Genomic DNA, 19959 nt, shown 5'->3' with positions numbered 1-19959 from the left:
TTTATCAAATTAATTAAGTCACATCAAGTTAATCCTCATATAATTTAAATTTTTATATTAAAAAATAGATCAATAATACCTATATATATTTTTTCTTTTAAAAAAATTTAATTCGACGATCAGAATAATAATTTAGTTTATTTTTTAAAAATAAAATATAAAAAAAATGTTGATTTTGTTTATAAAGAAGGAAGGAAATGCAAACCTTATTTTATTTATTCTTCCCACTTCCCTGGTCCTTCCTTGACAAATGTGCATGAACTTCTTTCACCGTCGCCTACTCGGCCTTAGTAAACCCCATGCATTCAAACATCTCCATTACAGTCTTGCTCCAAAACCCACGCATTTTGACTCTCAGTTTCCAACAAAGCAACCACCATCTTCACATCATTCAAACCAAGACCCATCTAAAACTATAGCAACCCAATTATCTAACTGCACCAGTTTACAAGAATTGAACCAAACTTATGCCCATGTTATCCGCACCCACGTTCTAGACGTTTGCACTGCCCCATTTCATTGGAACAACTTAATAAGATGTTATACTAGACTTGGTGCTCCTAACAAAGCGCTACAAATCTATGTATCCATGTCCCTTGCTGGCATCTCCCCTGATAATTATACGCTTCCTATTGTCTTGAAAGCCGCATGCCAGTGTTTTTCTATGGAGCTTGGTAGGCAGCTTCATTCCATTGCGATAAGGCTTGGCCTTGAGTTGAACGAATATTGTGAGAGTGGTTTCATTAGTTTGTACTCAAAATCTGGAGATTTTGGGGATGCATATAAAGTGTTTGAGGAAAATCTTGAGAGAAAGTTGGGTTCTTGGAATGCTATTATTGGAGGTCTTTGTCAAGGTGGGCGTGCAAAGGAAGTAATCGAGATGTTTATCGAGATGAGAAGTTGCGGGTTCAAGCCCGATGATGTGACCATGGTTAGTGTGACTTCAGCTTGTGGGATATTAGGGGATTTGCACTTGGCCCTTCAATTGCACAAGTATGTTTTTCAGGCCAAAAGTTTTGTAAAACCTGATATGTTGATGTTGAATTCACTCATTGACATGTATGGGAAGTGTGGTAGAATGGACTTGGCTTATATGGTATTTTCAAGGATGGACCAAAGAAACGTGTCATCTTGGACTTCGATGATAGTCGGTTATGCGATGCATGGGCGAGCCAATGAAGCTATTGAATGTTTTAGTTGCATGAGAGATGCCGGTGTGAGGCCTAACCATGTGACTTTTATTGGGGTACTAAGTGCATGTGGGCATGGTGGTCAGGTGCAAGAGGGAAGACATTATTTTGATATGATGAGGAATGATTATGGAATAATGCCCCAATTGCAGCATTATGGTTGCCTGGTGGATCTGCTTGGCCGAGCAGGGTTGCTGAAAGAAGCTAGGGAGATTGTTGAGGGGATGCCAATGAAGGCAAATGTGGTAATATGGGGGTGTTTGTTGAGCGCCTGTGAGAAATATTCAAATGTGCAGATGGGAGAGTGGGTGGCAAAGCATTTACTAGACTTGGAACCTTGGAATGATGGGGTGTATGTGGTTTTATCCAATATATATGCTAGCAGAGGCTTGTGGCTAGAGGTTGAGAGAGTTAGATTGATCATGAAGCAGCGAACGCTAGCTAAAATCCCTGCTTATAGTTTGGCAACAACTTCGAATTGAAGGATGTAAGTCTCATTTTCGTAAAACAAAATAAAAAAGAAACAGTTTGGTCCTTTTTTGTGTGTTCGTGTGGCTGGGGGAAGGGAGGGTCGCAGTTTTGTTGTTAGCTGACTCAGTTGTGTTCTTAATGTGGTGGTTCTTTTGAAAAACTCGTTCCTACTTTCTTTATCATACAAACATGACCAATGATTGAAAATCTGACCAGATCATCCAGTTGGAAGAGAGTCAAGGATTAAACATTAACTGGGCTAACCCAGACAATGATCTTGTAACGTGTTCAATATGATCTAATAAACAAATTTGTGTACTTGCTTCATATATATAAAAAAGTTTTACAATGATACATGTCTATTCTATCCTGCAGAATTTTTGGCAGGTCGTCTGTGAAAGTGTTATCGTCATGTACAAGTTTTTCAAGTTTGAAAATCGACTTCTTGTTTCTTGAATTCAAAACAGATAAATAAGCATATCTCTGGAGATGATGGAGGGGGCAATTAATAAGAAGGACCATCTTCCCTTGAATCAAGAAGCTAATATACCTCTCTGAAAACTAGAGATAGACTCCGAATTATTCCACCAGATGTTCTGTGTGTGTTTTGTAGGCAGGGGGAGGAGACTCACAACCACTTATTCTTTGCTTGTCATGAGACCTCTCTGTTATGGGAATAAAGACTTGGCTAAGAATAACAAGGAGTATGTCCACTCTGAACAGTGCCCTTAAGGGATTAATCTCAAGAAAAAAGGTCCTTGAAGCTAGAATGAGAAGAGTATCTCTGGGTATTGTCGTCTATTTGATTTGGGAGGAGAGGAACAAGAGGATCTTTGACAATACTTGACATCCGGTGGATGTTATTTTCCACAAATTCCAAGTAATATTCTACATGATTGTTCACTTTTATGAACAAAATCACTTCTCTCTCGATGTAGGATGAATTGTGTCTGTTCTCTGTGATGTCTGGAGTCTTAAGTCTTCTCATCCTGTTGTTGCCTTGGATGGTCCAGAGCTGTGTGCTTGGTCACTGCTGTAACAAGGTTTCCTCTGTTGCTCAAGTTTCTATGAAAGCTTCTGGCGAATTTTTTCCTAGAAAGAGCTCTCAGTCAGCTGATTTGCTTCTCTGATTTACTGGTGATCTGGCGGGATATGTGGCAATGTTACTGGCATGTCCTCTATCTCCAGTGTTTTGCTATCGTAACTGGTGGTTCTGCCTCCCTGGTTTTAATTGGCTATCTGCTAATGGAAGATTATTGCACTGGTGATCTGCTCTGCTGCATCTTGATCTTTCCTTGTTCACGGGGGCTGCTGCTACATTCTCTGGTGCACAGCTTTGCTAAGTCACGGCTAGAGAGAGAATCTGCTGTCTTTCTTTCCCTTTGGCCATGGTGTCTGTTGCTGTCTTTCTTTCTTGCTGTTTGGTTTGAAAATATGCTACTTTCATATTGTCCTGCCTCCTCTCGGTATTGCCAGCTATCTTGGGATCCTTGACTCTTGCCGGTTTGGATGCCCTCTAGATGCCCCTTGTAGCTGTTTTGCTGTTGTCTTTATTAGTGGCACATCCTCTCTGCTGTGTCTTCTGTCCTGATCATGCGGATATGCTGCTCCTCATGCATGGTGTGGTGTAGTTACTGGGCTTTGTCAGCCTTGGATAGCTCAGCCCTTGCCCGTTAGCTGCTTTGGAGTCAGGATTCCACCCCCCCCCCCCCCCCCCGGGCATCTGGCCTAGCTGATTTGGTGGTTTCCAAGCTGCTCCTTGTGTAAAGTCAGTGGCTGCTGAAGGCCTGTTGGTGCTGTGCTCCATCTGCCGTTATTCTTTGTGCTACTTGCTGCTCTTTGTTTTAGCCTTGCTTTTGTCTACCTTGCTGGCGGTTGGGTTAATTTTGACATCGGCAAAACTTGTTTGGTTTCTTCATTAACCTTTGCTCACTATGGAATGTTTTGGCCTTGCATGGCTAATCTTTTGCTGGGAGCATGTTCCCTCTTTGCGTTTATTGAATATCATATATATGCTTCTCATTCTCTGCTTCCCGGATAGTTGGCCTCTGTATGTATAACCAGGCTCTATTCAGTTTGGTTTTAATTGGGAGTCTGTTCCCTTTTATTTTCATTACTTTTTGTATATGTATCGAACTTGCTGATTAACCAGCATGGTTATTTTTTCATCTTAATAAAGGTGATTGGATTATCTCACTTGTATCTTTTGCTTTTTGAAAGTGGGTGTTGAACCTGAAATTATAGATATAGTAGCAAAACGATGCGCTACGAAAATTATCATATCATGTTTTATTTAGAAATTCATCGCATTAGTCAAACACTCTCCATGTGGGAACCTCAGCAGCATGCACTTTTTCACAAGTTGATTTCAACTGGATCAATGCCTCAAATTCATTCGTTATGGCGGTTTCTACGTGATCTAATCTTGTTTTTAGTGGTTTTAGTCAGGCCATAACTTGGATTCTTAATTGTGCATATGGAAAGAAACTATCATGTTTCTTCACCGCTAGCATGGAGTTTCTGCTGCTCTTTTTTATTTCTTCATCTCTAGCATGCTTGAAGTGTGTTGGTAATGTAGTAATGATTATTTTTTAAAGAATTTTTTATTTAAAAGTATATTAAAATATTTTTTAACATGATTAAAAAAATATTAGCAAAAAAAAAAGAGGAAAATAGTATAAAATATACATGTTGCAATTAGAAAACTTAATTTTTATAGTTTGTCATCATTTAAAATAACAATATCGTTTAAAAAATAGTAAACAAGTATGAAAGAGGAGAGAGAAAAATAAAAATAAAAAGACTCTAAGAAACATACTGAAGTTTTGATAACGAGATCACTTATATCATCAAAAAATCTTAATTAAACGAATTGAATAACACAAAAAAAGATCACCAACAGTAACCCGAGTGAGTCATACTTATCGTCCAAAGGTGGAAGGTGATCTTTAGAGGCAAGTGTGACCCATTTCATTTATTATTGGTGACCTTTTTTGGTATCATTAGATTCATCTCGTTGACATATTTATGATGGTACATGTGATGTCATAATCGAACCTTTAAGGTGTTTTCTGGATCTCTTTATTTCTTGTCTTTTTTTTTCTCTCATCCCTTCTCTCTCCTACCCATTTAATATTTTTTAAAAAAGATGTCGCTATTCTGAATAGCAACAAGTTATATAATTCGTGTTTCTCAATCGTGATATGTATAAATTGTGTTATTTTGCCAAAAAAAAAGTTTCTATTGTGTTATCAACCAATACTTTTAATTAATTATGCTAATTAAAAAAAAACTAGACTAGTGATCACAAGCATTTATAAAACAAGGTAAAGAACATAAACTTGTAATAGAATTTGAAACAAAAATCTAGTATTAGTTTTAATCATAAAACTGAATATTTAAAATTATATTTAAATTATCAAAGATCTGGCATGTCATCGAATATAAAAAAAAATTATTACAATTAAACTAAAAATAATGTATATGTAACATACTTATCTATTGAAAAACATAGAATTGCATTCAAATGACAATTTGTTGTTATTAAAAGTCAATTATTTATCCTTAAAATTTTATTGATCATTTCTTGATACAAACATGATGTATAATCAACATCTCAATATTCCAACATCATCTTGTCCAGTTATATATATTATTATATAAGGTTCTTAAATTCATATAAAATATTACACAAGTATCTCTCTACAATAATAAAATCTAAACTCTATAGTAAAAGAAAGACAAAGCTAAAAACTAAAGAAGGTACGTTGAAAATTAAGGTGAAGAAAAGTCTCCAAATCTATGTAAAACACTTTTTCTTCAACCCTATTTTGTAATGAATTTTAGAATCAAAATTGTAATTTATTAGCTTTAATTACGTACCATAAAAAAAGGTTAATTTGACATTTTTTTTTACTTTAAAATCCAACATCTTTTTCATTAAAAAAAATATGTTTAGGTTAAAAACAAATACTATTCAAACTTTTTATTTATGTGTTGGACAAACTAATGGACTAGTAAAAAAAATATTTTTTTATGGTTTGAATAATTGTTTTATAATTAACTCAAACTAAGTACAAAATAAGCCAAAAAAGCAAATATAAACCTAAACCCAAGTCTAGAACTTTGGACATAGAGCCCAAAGCCTAAGTCGAGCCAAGCTGGTGCGCGTATATAGCTTAAGTCTAAAGCCACTTTGCTTAAAACTCAACTTTTCAACTTTTCATTATATAAACCACAAGAAAATTTCTTATTTTCTTAATGTGAGATAGAGAGTTTTGAGTTTCACAAAAACATGTCAACTAAGAGTTCTTTGAAATCAATTTGTCATTCACCTATAATTTCTTTTAATTATGTTAATGTTCCGTGTTAAAGAACTTTTATTAAAGAATAAGTTCCAATAACGTTTTAATTTTAAATGTGAGTGAACTTTATTTTTAATTTGGCCTCAAATGTTCTCATTAATCATGTCTTTAAAATAAATTTTCTAATAATTTTTCAAATAAATGAAAACTTTCTAACAAGTATATAAAGACTTGAATATTCGTAGAGAGATAATGATTTGATGGATCATTACATCAGATAGGAAGCTCATGACTTTGAATATCTCTTAGTGAAATACATATGGTATACTCGATTAAATAGTAAATGTGATCTCTTGAAATATTCAATATTTTATATAATAAAAAAAACACTACTTGAATAGTTCTCTACATAAAGATTCCTTTGATTCTTATGATTGTATTTATTTTTGCTCTGAACAACTCCTAGTTTCATGAGTTCTTTAAAAAATCTAGTATTTTTTTGTAAAATTTAAAAGAAATGACCACTTTTTTAAATTGATATATTTTTTTATTTCATCATTCAACAGTAATTGGTTGGGGATTGAGCTTCTTAACTAACCTCAAGTTTAGGATTTCACAAGTTGCGAGTTTGGAAGATTAACTTAAGTTTAGAAGATTTCCCTGAGTTTGCTTGGTTTTTTTTCTCTCTTTTTTTAAACTCATGTTTTCTCAAATTTATCCTTCAACATTTTATTTAATTAGAGATTGAGCTTCGTTATTTTTTTAATTTTCTTTTTATAGGATTTTTCATTAATTTTAAAAATAAATCGAGTTATCTCAAATCTTTTTATTTATCGTTATTTTTTAAATTTAACTTTTTTAAAATAAATTTTGTTTTTTAATTAAGTTAAATTAGTTGATTAAATATAAGTATGAGATGTTCATTTTATATATTTTATTTGGTTTGCTTTCTGGGTTGTAGCTTTCACGGCATATGCAACCTCTTTAGATGCCATCGTGCAACCTTTTATAGTAGTGTTAAAACCTTCACAATGAGCTTTTTCTTGTGGTGGGAGATGTCCATAATGGATCGATGATGAGTCTCTAATGGGCTTTTCTTTATTCTTCTCCCGAATATGATATTGACAACTCATTTTTTATAGTTAATTATTACTAAAGAATTTGTATTCGCTTTATTTACTATCGATGACTTTTGTTAATCATATTATTAAATTAACCAAGTTTATTGAACTCAATCAAGTCAATGAATTTTTGTTAATCATATTATTAAATTAACTAAGTTTATTAAACTCAATCAAGTTAATGACTTGAGTCTTAAATTTTTCTTACGTATTTAAAAACACTGGTGTGGCTTGAACACCCTTGTTTTTACTTGAGGAAATATTTGACCCTGCCCTCGGTGTAATATGAGTCACATGTCTAGTTATATACTAAAAGATCTTGGTGTTTTACTTTAACTTTGTTATTTTACACCAAGACAAACAAATATGGATTGCACTATTTTTTACAGTGGTATCCACATTGTTTCTTAGAACTTCAATGTGCTCCTTGAAATTTTATATTTTTAAATGTTTGGTTTTTGTAGTTTTAGGATTTTATGTTTCAGATCTCAAACTTTGTTTCTCATGTTCCAATCCCTAAATTTTGAGAAGAGAGAGAAATGTTCTGGCCAATCACATTTTAGTCACGAATGGCTAAACTTGATATCAATAGATTAATTTTGGAGAGCAGATAGTTTAATAGAGGTGAGTTTTTCCTTTTAACGATGTTGAGAAAAAAATAGATTGGAACTTGTAATTTTTTTATTTGATATTTTTGGATTAATTAGATGATGTTTTGGTGGTTGAAAATAAATTTATTGAGATTTCTAAGATATTTTTAGGTGAAAACAAGTTAAAATTTAGATTTTGAAAAATTATAAACTCATATTCTCATTTTTCAATTATAGAAGAGGACTACAAAAATATTCCCTAAAGCAATGTGTTGTCTTCCTAAAATGATGATGTGTTAGCTATTTTATTTAAAAGAAAATTAAGTAAATGGTGTGTCATCAACTCATTTTTTCTAAATAAAACCAAGTGCGTGATCTTTGGAGTCCTATGAAGTCCAGATGCGCATGAGCTTGATTCTATTTATTTATTATTTTTTTAAAAAAAATAATTATTTTTTAAATTTCAAAATAAAATTCTCTTTAAACAAAACTATTAAAAAAATATTTAAAAATTTATTTGATTATGCCATAATTTTAAATTATATACATACATGAACTTAATATGAATAATATTTTTATAATATATTCTTATGAATATTTAATGAGAATGATATATATTTGTTATTATAAGTTCTTATATATCTTTGTCAAAATAATTATTCTTTTATTTTTCATGAAAGTTATTGAGACATGAGTTTTTGTTTTTTAATTGAAATTTTCTTTTTGTATTATGATAATTTTTTATTTAAAAACCTTTATTTCTAATAAAAAAATATGAAAAAAAATATTTTTGACTTCAAAAATATTTTTTAAAAAAGCTTAAATCATTAGAGGTATTTCAAATGTATATTTTAACTATCAGAAAATTAAGTACAAAGATAGTTAGAAGGTGGCCTCGTGATATCATTAAAAGAAGAAGCTAATAATAAGTAAATGTACTTAACTATTTGTAGTCGTTTATATATTCATGAAAGGAAAAAATTATATACAATGCTCTCAGGTTTCAAGTTTCTATTATCAAAGATGGGAAAAATAACAGGCCTAACTTCGAAAAACATAACAATCTATGGCGGATTGCAGCAGCATGGTGATAGCAGTTTAAAATATTTTTTTTATTTAGAATTATATTAAAATAAATTTTTTTATTTTTTTAAAATTATTTTAATATCAAAACAATATAAAAATATAAAAAAATTTCAAAATTTTTTAAAATGCAATTTATACAGCGTTTCCAAACACACCTATATTCATGAAAGAGTTGGGCTGCACTATGACAAGCTTCAACTGTATGCCAATCTTCAACGGATTCATTAATTTTTTTGGCTTTAATATCATTTTCTTGCTGGTATATAGTTGGTATCTTGTGGGTGGGTGTTATTTAGACTGGCAAATTCAGAATTTCCAGTTTGGTCTACTTTCAAAAGGATTAGGATTTCTGTCTTCGAAATGCATAATTTAAATTTGTTTGTTTAGATCTTCTGTTCTCGTTTTTTTTTTTTGGGTGCTATCAAATTTTCTTAATAATAATACAAGGGTAATTTAGTGAATTGAAGAATGGATTTGAGCTAAACCCAAAAAAAAAAAATTATGTAGAATAGAATTGCATTGCCTAGATCTGTACGAAGTCTTACCATGAAACCAATGTTTGGAAGTAGCTTAGGTCAGCATTGCTTGTTCATTAGCTGTCTTTTGTTGTGATTGGTAGTAGCAACTTGATGTTCTTATATAAAAATTAGAGCAAAAATGAATGATTTGCCAAAAAATGTGACTTTCGGACTGTTGAATTGATACTGCATTGCACTTGCAAAGAAGTCAAATATCACAACTGTGATAGGTTGTGGTTTTTTTGGATGCTATTGAGTTTTTCATATCTGTGACTTAGAACATCCTCCAAAATGTAAGCAAGTAGCACGATTCTAATCTGTGAGTATTTTTTTATTAAATTTGTTTTTATTATGACCTTCATTTGAGCTCCATAAACAAGCAAGTATAATTCTTAATGTTGTAGGTATGGCATTCTTTTTCAGTGTTATATTTGAGGTGCTGGATTATGCAATGCATTTGATTAGAAAGTTATATAATACTTTAGTAATCTGAGAGAGTATATTTAGTTTTCTGTGCTTGGAAACTTAAAGGATAGTTTGTAAAAAAACACGGCTTTGTTTCTTTGCATCTCTAATTAATGGCATGTATAAGTTAGGAGTTCTGATTTCCTCATGCTCTTTAGTGTCAGCTGGTCTAATGCTGTTTCCTTCTGCAGAGAACTGAAACATCATTGAACAAGAGTTGCAAGCAGCTCGATGGATGCTGAGAAAAAGTATAGAGTTTGGAAACTGGAGATACTAGATAAAAGCAAAGGTTTCGTAGAGCTATTGCAACAATTAAGTGTTTGTGATCCTGTCTCGGACAAGGAGTTTGAAGAACTTTTTCAAGAGATTAGCTCATATGGTGATGACCATCTTATTTGTGTAATCGAAGATGATCGTTCTGGGAAGATTATTGCGTCTGGGAGTGTCTTTATTGAAAAAATTGTGGTAAAGTTGGACACATTGAAGATGTTGTGGTTGATTCTGCTGCTTGAGGGATGCAATTAGGAAAGAAAGTTATTGAGTTTCTTACAGATCATGCTTATTCAATGGGTTTTTATAAGGTGATTCTTGAATGCAGGCTCGATAAAAAAGCATTTTACGAGAAATGTGGTTTTTCAAGCAGAAAGAAGTTCAAATGGTGAAGTTTCATTTAAGAAATACAATTCTTTCCTCTTTCTTATCAATATATGTTGACCTCCTTTTTCACAAGAAAAAAAAACCTACCCTCTTCCTTGCCATGAAGCCAGCAGACTGGAAATAAAATAGCATACAGAAACATGGAAGGAATTCATTTCACAGAGATACAAGGTATATATATACGCACCTGATGTAGAGACAACGGGCCACCTGCTGCAATTTGTAACACAATGATGCAAGCATTGGTCCGGATAAATTTAGGAACCGAAGTGGTTGCTGCATCCACTTACAAATTTCATTACTTCATGAGCACCAACAACACCAGCTGTAGGAATAACATCTACGGAAGCTGCAAATATTGCAGCCATAATTGGCAAATGACAACTGCTTCAACATTGACAACAACAATAAGAACAGTGTGAATACCAGATAAAGAATGAAGACAGCAACTTAAGCTTGGAGAGCTTCAGTGATTCTCTTTCCCATCCCCTGTAAACTTGAGCTGATAAAGAAATCCAAATCCTCTACCTTCCAGCCTTTAGTTGGCACTAAGTTATAATTCCATTCGGTTTTGCAACCATGTTCCTTCGGTAACACTTTTATTGGTGACCCATATGAGTTGAACCCAACTTTTCCATCTATGATGGTATGGCTGAATGCCATTTTGCTTGAATCAATGGTTAGTAGTTTCTCCTTAACCCAGTTTACATTGCCATCATCATCAACTGGAGTTTTAAAGGCAAAGCAGTAATGCACACAAACAGGCTGTCCAGGGATGCCTTCGATGCGATCATATTGGTAGTTTAATATCTCATGTAATCAATAAAGATTTATTTATCTTTAACATGTGATATTATTATATTCATATAAATACTTATTTATTATTAATAAAGTGTTATTTATCTTTAATATTCATATAATATTATATTAATGAATCTAATATTTGATTTATGAATTTAGAGTAAAGATAAAGTTCATGGGATAAAAATGTTTTGTAAAGGAAATTATAAAGTTGTTATAATTATAAAATTCTTATTACATCAAAACATTGTTCTTAAAATGTTTCAGGTCAATACTCTTTTAAATACTAGACATTTATTAAAACCATAGAGATTGATATATATTATGTTTTTTTTTTATGAAATGAAATAATTGTTCTCATAAGTTGAAGTATAAGGGATACATGAACTAATATGTAGGTGATTGTCATAAGACATGTACACTGAACTGACCCGCATAATTAACATCTTGAGATGCTGATTATACACCATCATTCATGAAAAATTCTAGATATTTTTCACACAACGAGCATGTTACTCGATCACAAATTATAGACAGGTCACTCGAACAGAGACCAAGAATAGGTTATCCAATCACGAACCACAAGCAAGTCACCTGAGCATAGGCCATTCATGAAAAATCATAGATATTTTTCACTAAAAGTCGACGCTCCCAACACCATTTTGGATCCACCAAAATTGTTTTATAAAAAAAACTTTTTTTATTCAAAAATTCAAAAAAAATAAAAAATTTAAAATCCAAAAATATTTTCGAAACATGAGGAGATAAGCCTTTGAGTTGCAACATACCAAAATGCCAGAAGAATAGTTAGATTAGGATATTTTGACAAAATTGGATGAAGAAAGACTTAATAGAATGAAAATTGAGGTTAAAATCCAAACTTGACTAAAATTAAAAGAATTAATCAGGTTTAAGGAATTAATTAAACTTTAACATGTTTAATTAACTTATTTAAGGACTAACTTGAAGAAAAGTCAAGTTTAAAAGTTAAATGGGCAAAAATCAGAAGAATAAATTAAATTTAATAACTTAATTCAACGTCTAATAAAATTATGGATTTAGCAAGGATTTAATTGAAGGAAAATTCAGTTAGAAAGACCTAATTCAAATCAATTCAGAATGATTGGAAGATTAGGGACACATTTGAAATTTAACAGGCTAAATTGGTACAATCAAGGATTCAATTGAAAGAAATTTAAAAATTAAAAGCTAATTAGGGGTCAAATTGAAGAATTTAAAAACCAATAACCAAAATGCAAAAGACGCGTTAGTTGAAGGATTGAAATTAATCAAATCAAGGGCTAATTTGTTAGAAATTAAAAGTTTGATAGTTGATAGAGGTCAAATTGCATAATATGGAAACCAAGAACTAATTTGTAAAAGGCACTCAAATGAAATGATTTAAATCAAGGTTTCCAGGGGTGCAATTGTAAAAATTGATAAGTTCTTATATACTGAAATTAGAAATACAAGGATTAAATTGCAATTTCTCAAAATTCCAATTAAAACTATAATTTCTAGGGTTTAAATGGATTACGTGTCACTTGATTTTAATAAAGAATTAGAATGATAGGTTGTTCCATCCCTGTTTGTCATCTTCTTTCACATATAAAAGTTAATTAAGGAAAAAAAAAAAGTTAATTAAGATGTTTTTTTCAAGTGAATGTTTGTCATCTTCTTTCACATATAAAAGTTAATTAAGATGTTTTTTTCAAGTGAATGAATGTGGCATCTCCAATCAATTTTAAAGCTCCAACCATCCCCATCCGACTAAGAAATATTTCCTCTGCAAGGATTAGTTATTTCTATCACGCATTTACATCCTACTCGAATGAATGTGGCATGTGCAGAGTGATTACTGGTTGGCAAGCCAAGAAAGGAGAGGTCTGTTTATTTGTCCAAAATTTTGTTTTCAGCATATATATTGATTGAATTAGGGGCTGGGCAGATGTTGTGTTGACAGACATATGAAGTAGGATTAAGAAAAAGAGAAGAGCAGCTCAACCTCTACATCTACCATTGAACATAGTCCAAGGAAAGCTTCGACATTTAGGAAGCAAAGAGTTGGAATGATATGCATATATTTGTTTGCTTGATTCTTTTGTCCATCCCTATTATTTGAGCGGCATGCTTTTTTTAAAATTATACACATCCAAGGAAGAACTTTTCATATTTTACTGTAGTTCCCTTGCAAGTATCAGAGCTATCATCAGCATGCACCTAGCATGTGATGGCTTTTAATCAATCTTAGAGTTCTAGGATTTAATCTTAGTAAATGGAATTTGGGGCCTTGAGGTTTATCTGGATGATTGAATGTCTTGCAATATTAAGGAGAATGTGAAAGTAGAATAGTTTTTTTTCCTCTGGTGGACTTGTGGTGGCTATATGAAACACATTTGCTAGACTTAATATATGTATTATTATTGATTGATCAAATAAATTAAATATTCAATTGTTTCTCTTGCATTTCTTTCCTTCATCGCCTGATTCTCTGTATTCTGTAGTTGCTGTAATTGGTAAGATTAGTACCTCTTGGGGTGTTCATCAACCTGGCCAGTGTGCCTAGCCTGCTTACCTGTCTCAATCTGCTCATTTGCTTAGGAGGGGATTGTGTTAGGCAGTTAGTGAGTTTAGAATTATAAAAACATTCTTTATAGATAATGAACTGACCCTTGCTTAACAAGTGCAGTGTCATTTAATAATTCTCTCTTTTTTTATTTTTTGGCTTGTTCTATTTTTCAAATTGCATGGCCCACCTAACCAACTCAATATGCAGAAGGTGTATATAAATCCTTTCAAATTTGAACAGACTTGACCCAGCCCCACCCTACAGGCTGTGGGATTTGTATGGGTCATTTATTTCAAAGTAAACAGACCTGTTCCAATCTGACCTTTGACACCTATCTCATTTGAATTCCCAGCCTTGATACCTCACCCTTCCCCTTCAATGGCAACAAAAATCTCCCTCATTCACCGTTGCGTAACTTGCTACTAATATCATAGCACTGTGCATGATTGTTTCATAGATCATACACATTTTGATGCCTTGTTACAGGCAAGCATTGAACCGATCATGAGAAACAGGGAATTGACAGAGACAAGGATGGTGCAGGTAAACTGGTTAGCTCTTCCTTGTTTCCATCTTTTCTTATTTAGTGTTCTTATTATATTATGCAAATGTTATTTTATCATGAGATTCTGGATCATTGACATGCTTCTTTATTAGGCCATTAGAGAGGAGCTGGCCTCTGCAGAACAACAGAGCGGAAGAAGAACGTACAGCTCATTATGCGACCAAAATGGTTTGTGCTAAGACCAATTCTACCATTTAAACAGTCATGTGTTCCTTGCTTGCACTATGATACCTTCTGTTTGGTAAAATAGGCAGCTATGGAAAGGGAAGTAGAACTGGAACATAGAGCAGTTGAGGCATCCACTGTCCTTGCTAGGATGCAGGTAATGTATGGGCATGCCCTGTATGTTATTTCCTGCAAAAGTAATCTGTTATTTCTGTTTAAAATTATTACATCATGAAGAACAACACATCACGTTCAAGACATGCTGGATGCTGGTGGTATCTTGCAGTGTTCATGAATTTGAGCCTCTTCATTTTCTGTCGTTGGTTCAATATGTCTCTAATAATATAACAATGGATTCTGTTATTCAGTAAAAAAAAATAAAACACAAACACTATAAGTATGGGTATTTCATAGGCTAGGAATTCAATGTCTTAATGTTTTTAATGTTGTTATGGTGAAATTGGTGTGAACCTGTTTTTTCACGTTAATATCAATATTTTTTTATTGAATGTCATTGCTTCTTCCCTTTTAGAGAATTGCAGATGAGAGGACAAAAAAGGCAGCAGAACTTGAGCAGAAGGTGGCACTGCTCGAGGTACTGAGAAGCAATGTTAACTTTCTTTTGGTGATTTTTTTTGTTTTTTCATTTATTCTCAAAATGCAATCGAAAGTCACTAATACTTAGCACTTCAGGTTGAATGTGCATCTCTAAATCAAGAGCTGCAAGATATGGAAGCACTTGCTCTGCGTGGACAAAAAAAATCCCCAGAAGAGGCAAATCAAATGATTCAGGTACCATTGCAAGGCTGTATGGTTCATTTTGTATCTCGTTTATTTTAGGTATGCTTTATGCATTGTGTGATAGGCATACTTGTAATGAAAATTTATTTTGGATCAGTAAAATTTTAGTAGAAAGGAAGAATGAAATATCTAAAATATTAATCTGTCGAATATTGATACAATCATTCACAATAATGTGCTAAGGTATGTAAGAGAAAGTGTAGTTTCTTTAATCCCATAGTTGTTCGTTGGTATCATAGGGTTAAACTATTAAACTACCATGAACTTTTATAAAATTTTCTATTTTCATTCATGAACACCCCTCTTATGTCAAATTCTATCCTTTTCTTCTTCATTTCCTTTTTTATGTTGTCTGCAGTGCTACTCTGCCTGAAATGCTAGCTAATGACATCATGGTTTCTTTTTGGTTTTTCTTTTATCTGACAATAACATCATTATCTATGAGGGTATTTACTCTGGAATAGTGAAAGGGTGGGAGGAGAGATGTTAAACGATGTGTCATATAAAAAAATGGTATAATTAATTAATTAATTAATCCATTAACCAGAATCCACCAATATCAACTGATCCTTGAATTGCATAATTTTTATGCACTATATACACTTCTGTGGTTGGCGGCTGTTACCTATAAGAGTTGTATGTCCTACAAATAAAGCATTTCTTATCCTTCTGCTTGCTTGAAGGGAAACATTTTAACACAGCAGTGGCAATTTGTGTACCACTTTGTCTTCCAGCTCATTGTCCATTTAATGACCGCCTGTTTAACTGTTAAGATCCTGGCCTGGTAAGAAGAAGTGGAACGTTCTCGCCAAGGTCAGAGAGATGCAGAGAGCAAGCTCTCCTATTTTGAGGCAAGTTTTATTTGATTACTGCTGCCTTTATTTAATAAGAAATTGATGTCGAGATTATATGCTGATCTCTGGAGATTTTGATGAATGAGTTATTATTATTATACCATATACTATGTTGAAAACTTGCAGGGTAATTTAAGCAGTTTTGCAACAGACTGAAGTGCAGAAAATGAGAGTTGAAATGGCCGCCATGAAGAGGGATGCTGAGCATTATTCACGTCAGGTATCGTATGCAACACGATCTCAAGTTTTATGAAGTGGGAATGTTTCTCTGTGTCTGAAGAAAATTTTACAGCTCATATGGTGTCAAGTTTTTCACTTCATCCTTACATGACAAATGATTAGTTTATTATGACATAAGTGTATCCCGCGACCTTGGATTGGTTTGCATCATCAATCCAGGGATGATAACTTTTCAGTGTGGCATTTACTCAGGCATCACCTTATATAGCTGCCTTTCACAGGAACATATGGAGCTAGAGAAGCGCTACCGTGAACTAACTGGCCTATTGGTAATGCAGATGCCATATAATCCTTTTACCCAATTTTACTACTATTTAATATTTATGCTGTAGTTTCCTGTGTCTGTATCTATTTATGATTCAGTACTACAAGCAAACTCAGTTAGAAGCCATGGCTAGTGAAAAAGCAGCTGCAGAGTTTCAGTTGGAGAAGAAAGTAAAACGTCTTCAAGAAGCACAGGTATGTCTTTTGTACTTACTGCTGGCCGATTAATAGTAATTATTTACACTCTTAGGTCACTTTTCTTATAGCTTACAGCTCCAGCAATCTTTGTTTTGCACATTGAACAGGTTGAGACAGAAAGAAGTAGAGTTTCCCGCCACACATCTTCATCTTGGGAAGAAGACACTGAAATGAAGGAACTAGAGTATGCTACTTGGTTTCTGATTAAATAGACATTATTGCATGCTTCTTCTAATCCTTTTGGCATTTAATCGAGCACATTTAGATATATCACGTTACTTTGTTTTGATGAGCTTAGACTTTAATTGAGCTTTTCTTTTGTAGAAAAAGCTCCATTTTACAGTCATAGGGTGTCAGTTACATTTGATAAATGACCATCTCAATACTGCACTGAAGCTTTTTGATGCTGCAGCGATGGAATTACTGCAGCTCTGTTAATTTTTTAGAAGAATTCTTTAAAAGTCTAAATGGGCCAAGCATAGTTGATGACACATTAGGTTGATTTAATAAGGAATGCGCTCAGGGAAAAAAAAAACTATGTGCATGTTAAATAACAATATTTGGTCATTTGGTGGATGCTACTCAAAGGTTTGCTCAACGATGCCAGTGCTCTATTTTGTCGAGTGCAGTAGAGTAGCTTCAAAAATGAGCAAGCTAAAGGTCTTTATCAGATAAAATGAATTGATGTACGAAGTAGCCTGTACGAACTTTCAATTGCCCTCTTGTTTCAGATCCTATTGATCTCACCTTTGTATTAGTTTCAAAACTATCTCACCATATAATTCACTAGCCAACCAAAATTGACTCCTTGTTTGAAGGTCTCGCATTTAATTATGGTCTGTTTGGCCCTACTGTGTTTAAAAGCTAAGTAGCTTCTGGCCCAGTTTTTTAGAAATAGGTGTTTCTTTATAGCAGTTTGCTTTTCTAAACAGGAAAAGAGGAGGCATTTTTGGCTCTCTCCCCCAATGTTTATTTCACAACCAGTTCAAATCTATCTTTTGCTTTTGCTTTTAAGCATACGAAATACACCCCGAGGGATAATTATTACAAAGAATGATTCTTCAAATCGTTAAAGATTAGATTTCAAGTGTATACTAGATACATCAGGGTGGAAGATAGATTTCACAGCAGTCTAATGAGAAAATGAGACCTTTTATCTATCGCTTTCTAGGAATGAGCTTCCAGACTGTTTTAATGTATCAGGGTGGAAGATATGATAAAAAAAAAAATTTAATCGAGTTGAAGGACATCCTGAATTCATTTTAGGACTCAGCTTGAAAGCAATAAAGTGCCTGTGATGGAACTAGTGATTCGTTGACATAATGGAAAGTTCTTTTAAAAAATTCCTGTCCCCATTTTTTGTGATTATGAATATTGATAGAAGATTCGATCTAGAAACAATTTAGAGGTGCTGTTGGGCTTGTTGATTCATGCAGTTCCAACTCTACAATGGCTTGGGATGAGTTTAGTAAATTCTTCCAATATCAATGCTCAGTTGTATTAGCAAGATTGTCACGGGGTTAAATTTTCCGCAACGAAATTCAACCCAATGCGGCAGTCTAGTCCCGACTAGACTCAGCCTTGCCTCACCCTTTTCGCTCGTGTTTTCCTACGACTATGTGTTTCGCTCACCCAAGGAGGTTCTCACAGTTGCATCGTCGTAAACAAAGAGCAAACACAAGCAAGCACAACAAGATTACAAGAATCCCTCTCAACCTTTATTTATCTCATCAACAAAGGAATACACAACAAGAGTATGTGTGCTATGCACAAAATCGCATGCTACACAGCAGAGGCTTGGCAGCCTATTTATAGACAGATATGAGCTGCAGGCTCCCCCCCATTATCCCCCATTTTCAGGACCTAGTGGAGCACTTCCTCTAACCCATGATCCCATGTTTTCAGGACATAGTGGAGCACTACCTCTTACCCATGATCCCATGTTTCCAGGACTTAGTGGCATGGAGAACACCCTAGTTATGCTCCCACGTTTTGCTTCCCATGAAGCTGCCACTTCCCCCATTTCCTGGCTGTCTACTTGGCAGTCCCAACTGCCTGTTCTGCTGCGTCAGCTGCTGACTTAGAAGGTCCAGTATCTAAGTCCCCACGTCCATGCCAAGTCGTAGCTCAAAGACTCGCATAGATCATTGCACGTTGCTTGCCGAATTCGTTTCTGCCTATGCAAGGCTGCCGCTGTCCATCGCTGCCGAATTCTAGGCAATGTGCTTTCGTTGGCGCGTCCCCGCGCCTAGAGCCCTAACAAACCTACTTTCAGTACCTCTGTTGGTTTGATGGCATGCCTCAACCCGATCATGCAGTTGCAAAAGGCAGCAAAACTAATTGATTCAGGAGCGGCTGCTCGAGCCACTAGATTTTTATGGCGGTATCGAACTGCTAGACTTAGTTTGCTTTTCTATCCGGTAAGAAGAGTTTATCTTGTGTATAAAATGTTTAATTAAATATTCAAATTATGTGGGAGAATCTAAGATTTTTTGTTCACTATGAAAATCATTTTCAGGTATTTGTGCATCTTTTCTTGATGTATTTGTTGCATCGCCTTCAGGTGTGGATATTTGATTGTGTGAATAGTTTTATATTATTAAGATACTCTGTCTTGTGTACACGTTTCATTCATTTGCCTACTAAACCCTCGTATTGCTTTCATGAGGGTGAATACTAAAACAACAAGAGACCTTTTATACATATCAAGTAGTAAACAAATCTTTTGTCTCACATAAAAGAATTAGAACCTATCTTTAAGGTGTATATTCTATAATATCTGTTTTGTATCAAGCTTGAGCTTAACTGTAAAACATCTTAAATTATAGGATTTGTGAATGATAAAATTGACATCACTGCTAAATTTACCACTATAGATATGGGCAACATTTTGAATTGTTACAACTGTTAAAATAATAATGCCCTAGAAGTGATGCAACGAAATTGTCACCGATCAAGAACCTGAATTGCATTGTGAATTATGTGAAGAAATTGATGGATCATGTTCAGAATATTGATGAGGTTGTATTTTTTTTTTTTTACCTTGAGCTAAAAATATGGTTAAATAGAGACTAATGTTTTTTTTTTCTTCTTATCTTTC

The 19959-nt window shown here is 33.7% G+C and overlaps 1 protein-coding gene and 1 pseudogene across 2 annotated transcripts; both read left to right on the top strand.

Moving 5' to 3' along the window:
* The first annotated feature begins 226 nt into the window (after positions 1-226).
* LOC133689049 (pentatricopeptide repeat-containing protein At1g77170, mitochondrial) lies at positions 227-3372 on the top strand. 2 transcript variants are annotated; one of them, XM_062108759.1, is made up of 2 exons: positions 227-1677; positions 2129-3372. In XM_062108759.1, exon 1 carries the CDS (start codon positions 251-253, stop codon positions 1670-1672), a length of 1422 nt encoding a protein of 473 aa, XP_061964743.1. In that variant the 5' UTR covers positions 227-250; the 3' UTR covers positions 1673-1677; positions 2129-3372. The 2 variants fall into 2 exon arrangements, with proteins under 2 accessions (XP_061964743.1, XP_061964745.1); XM_062108761.1 differs by having other exon boundaries at positions 2037-3372.
* A 6604-nt stretch (positions 3373-9976) lies between these two features.
* On the top strand, positions 9977-19594 carry LOC133688669 (golgin candidate 1-like; annotated as a pseudogene).
* The last annotated feature ends 365 nt before the right edge of the window (positions 19595-19959 follow it).

The sequence above is a fragment of the Populus nigra genome, chromosome 3 (assembly GCF_951802175.1).
Source record: "Populus nigra chromosome 3, ddPopNigr1.1, whole genome shotgun sequence".
NCBI lineage: Eukaryota > Viridiplantae > Streptophyta > Magnoliopsida > Malpighiales > Salicaceae > Populus > Populus nigra.
The sequence above is the reverse complement of the archived record's forward strand: the minus strand, read 5'-3'. Positions and strand labels throughout refer to the sequence as shown.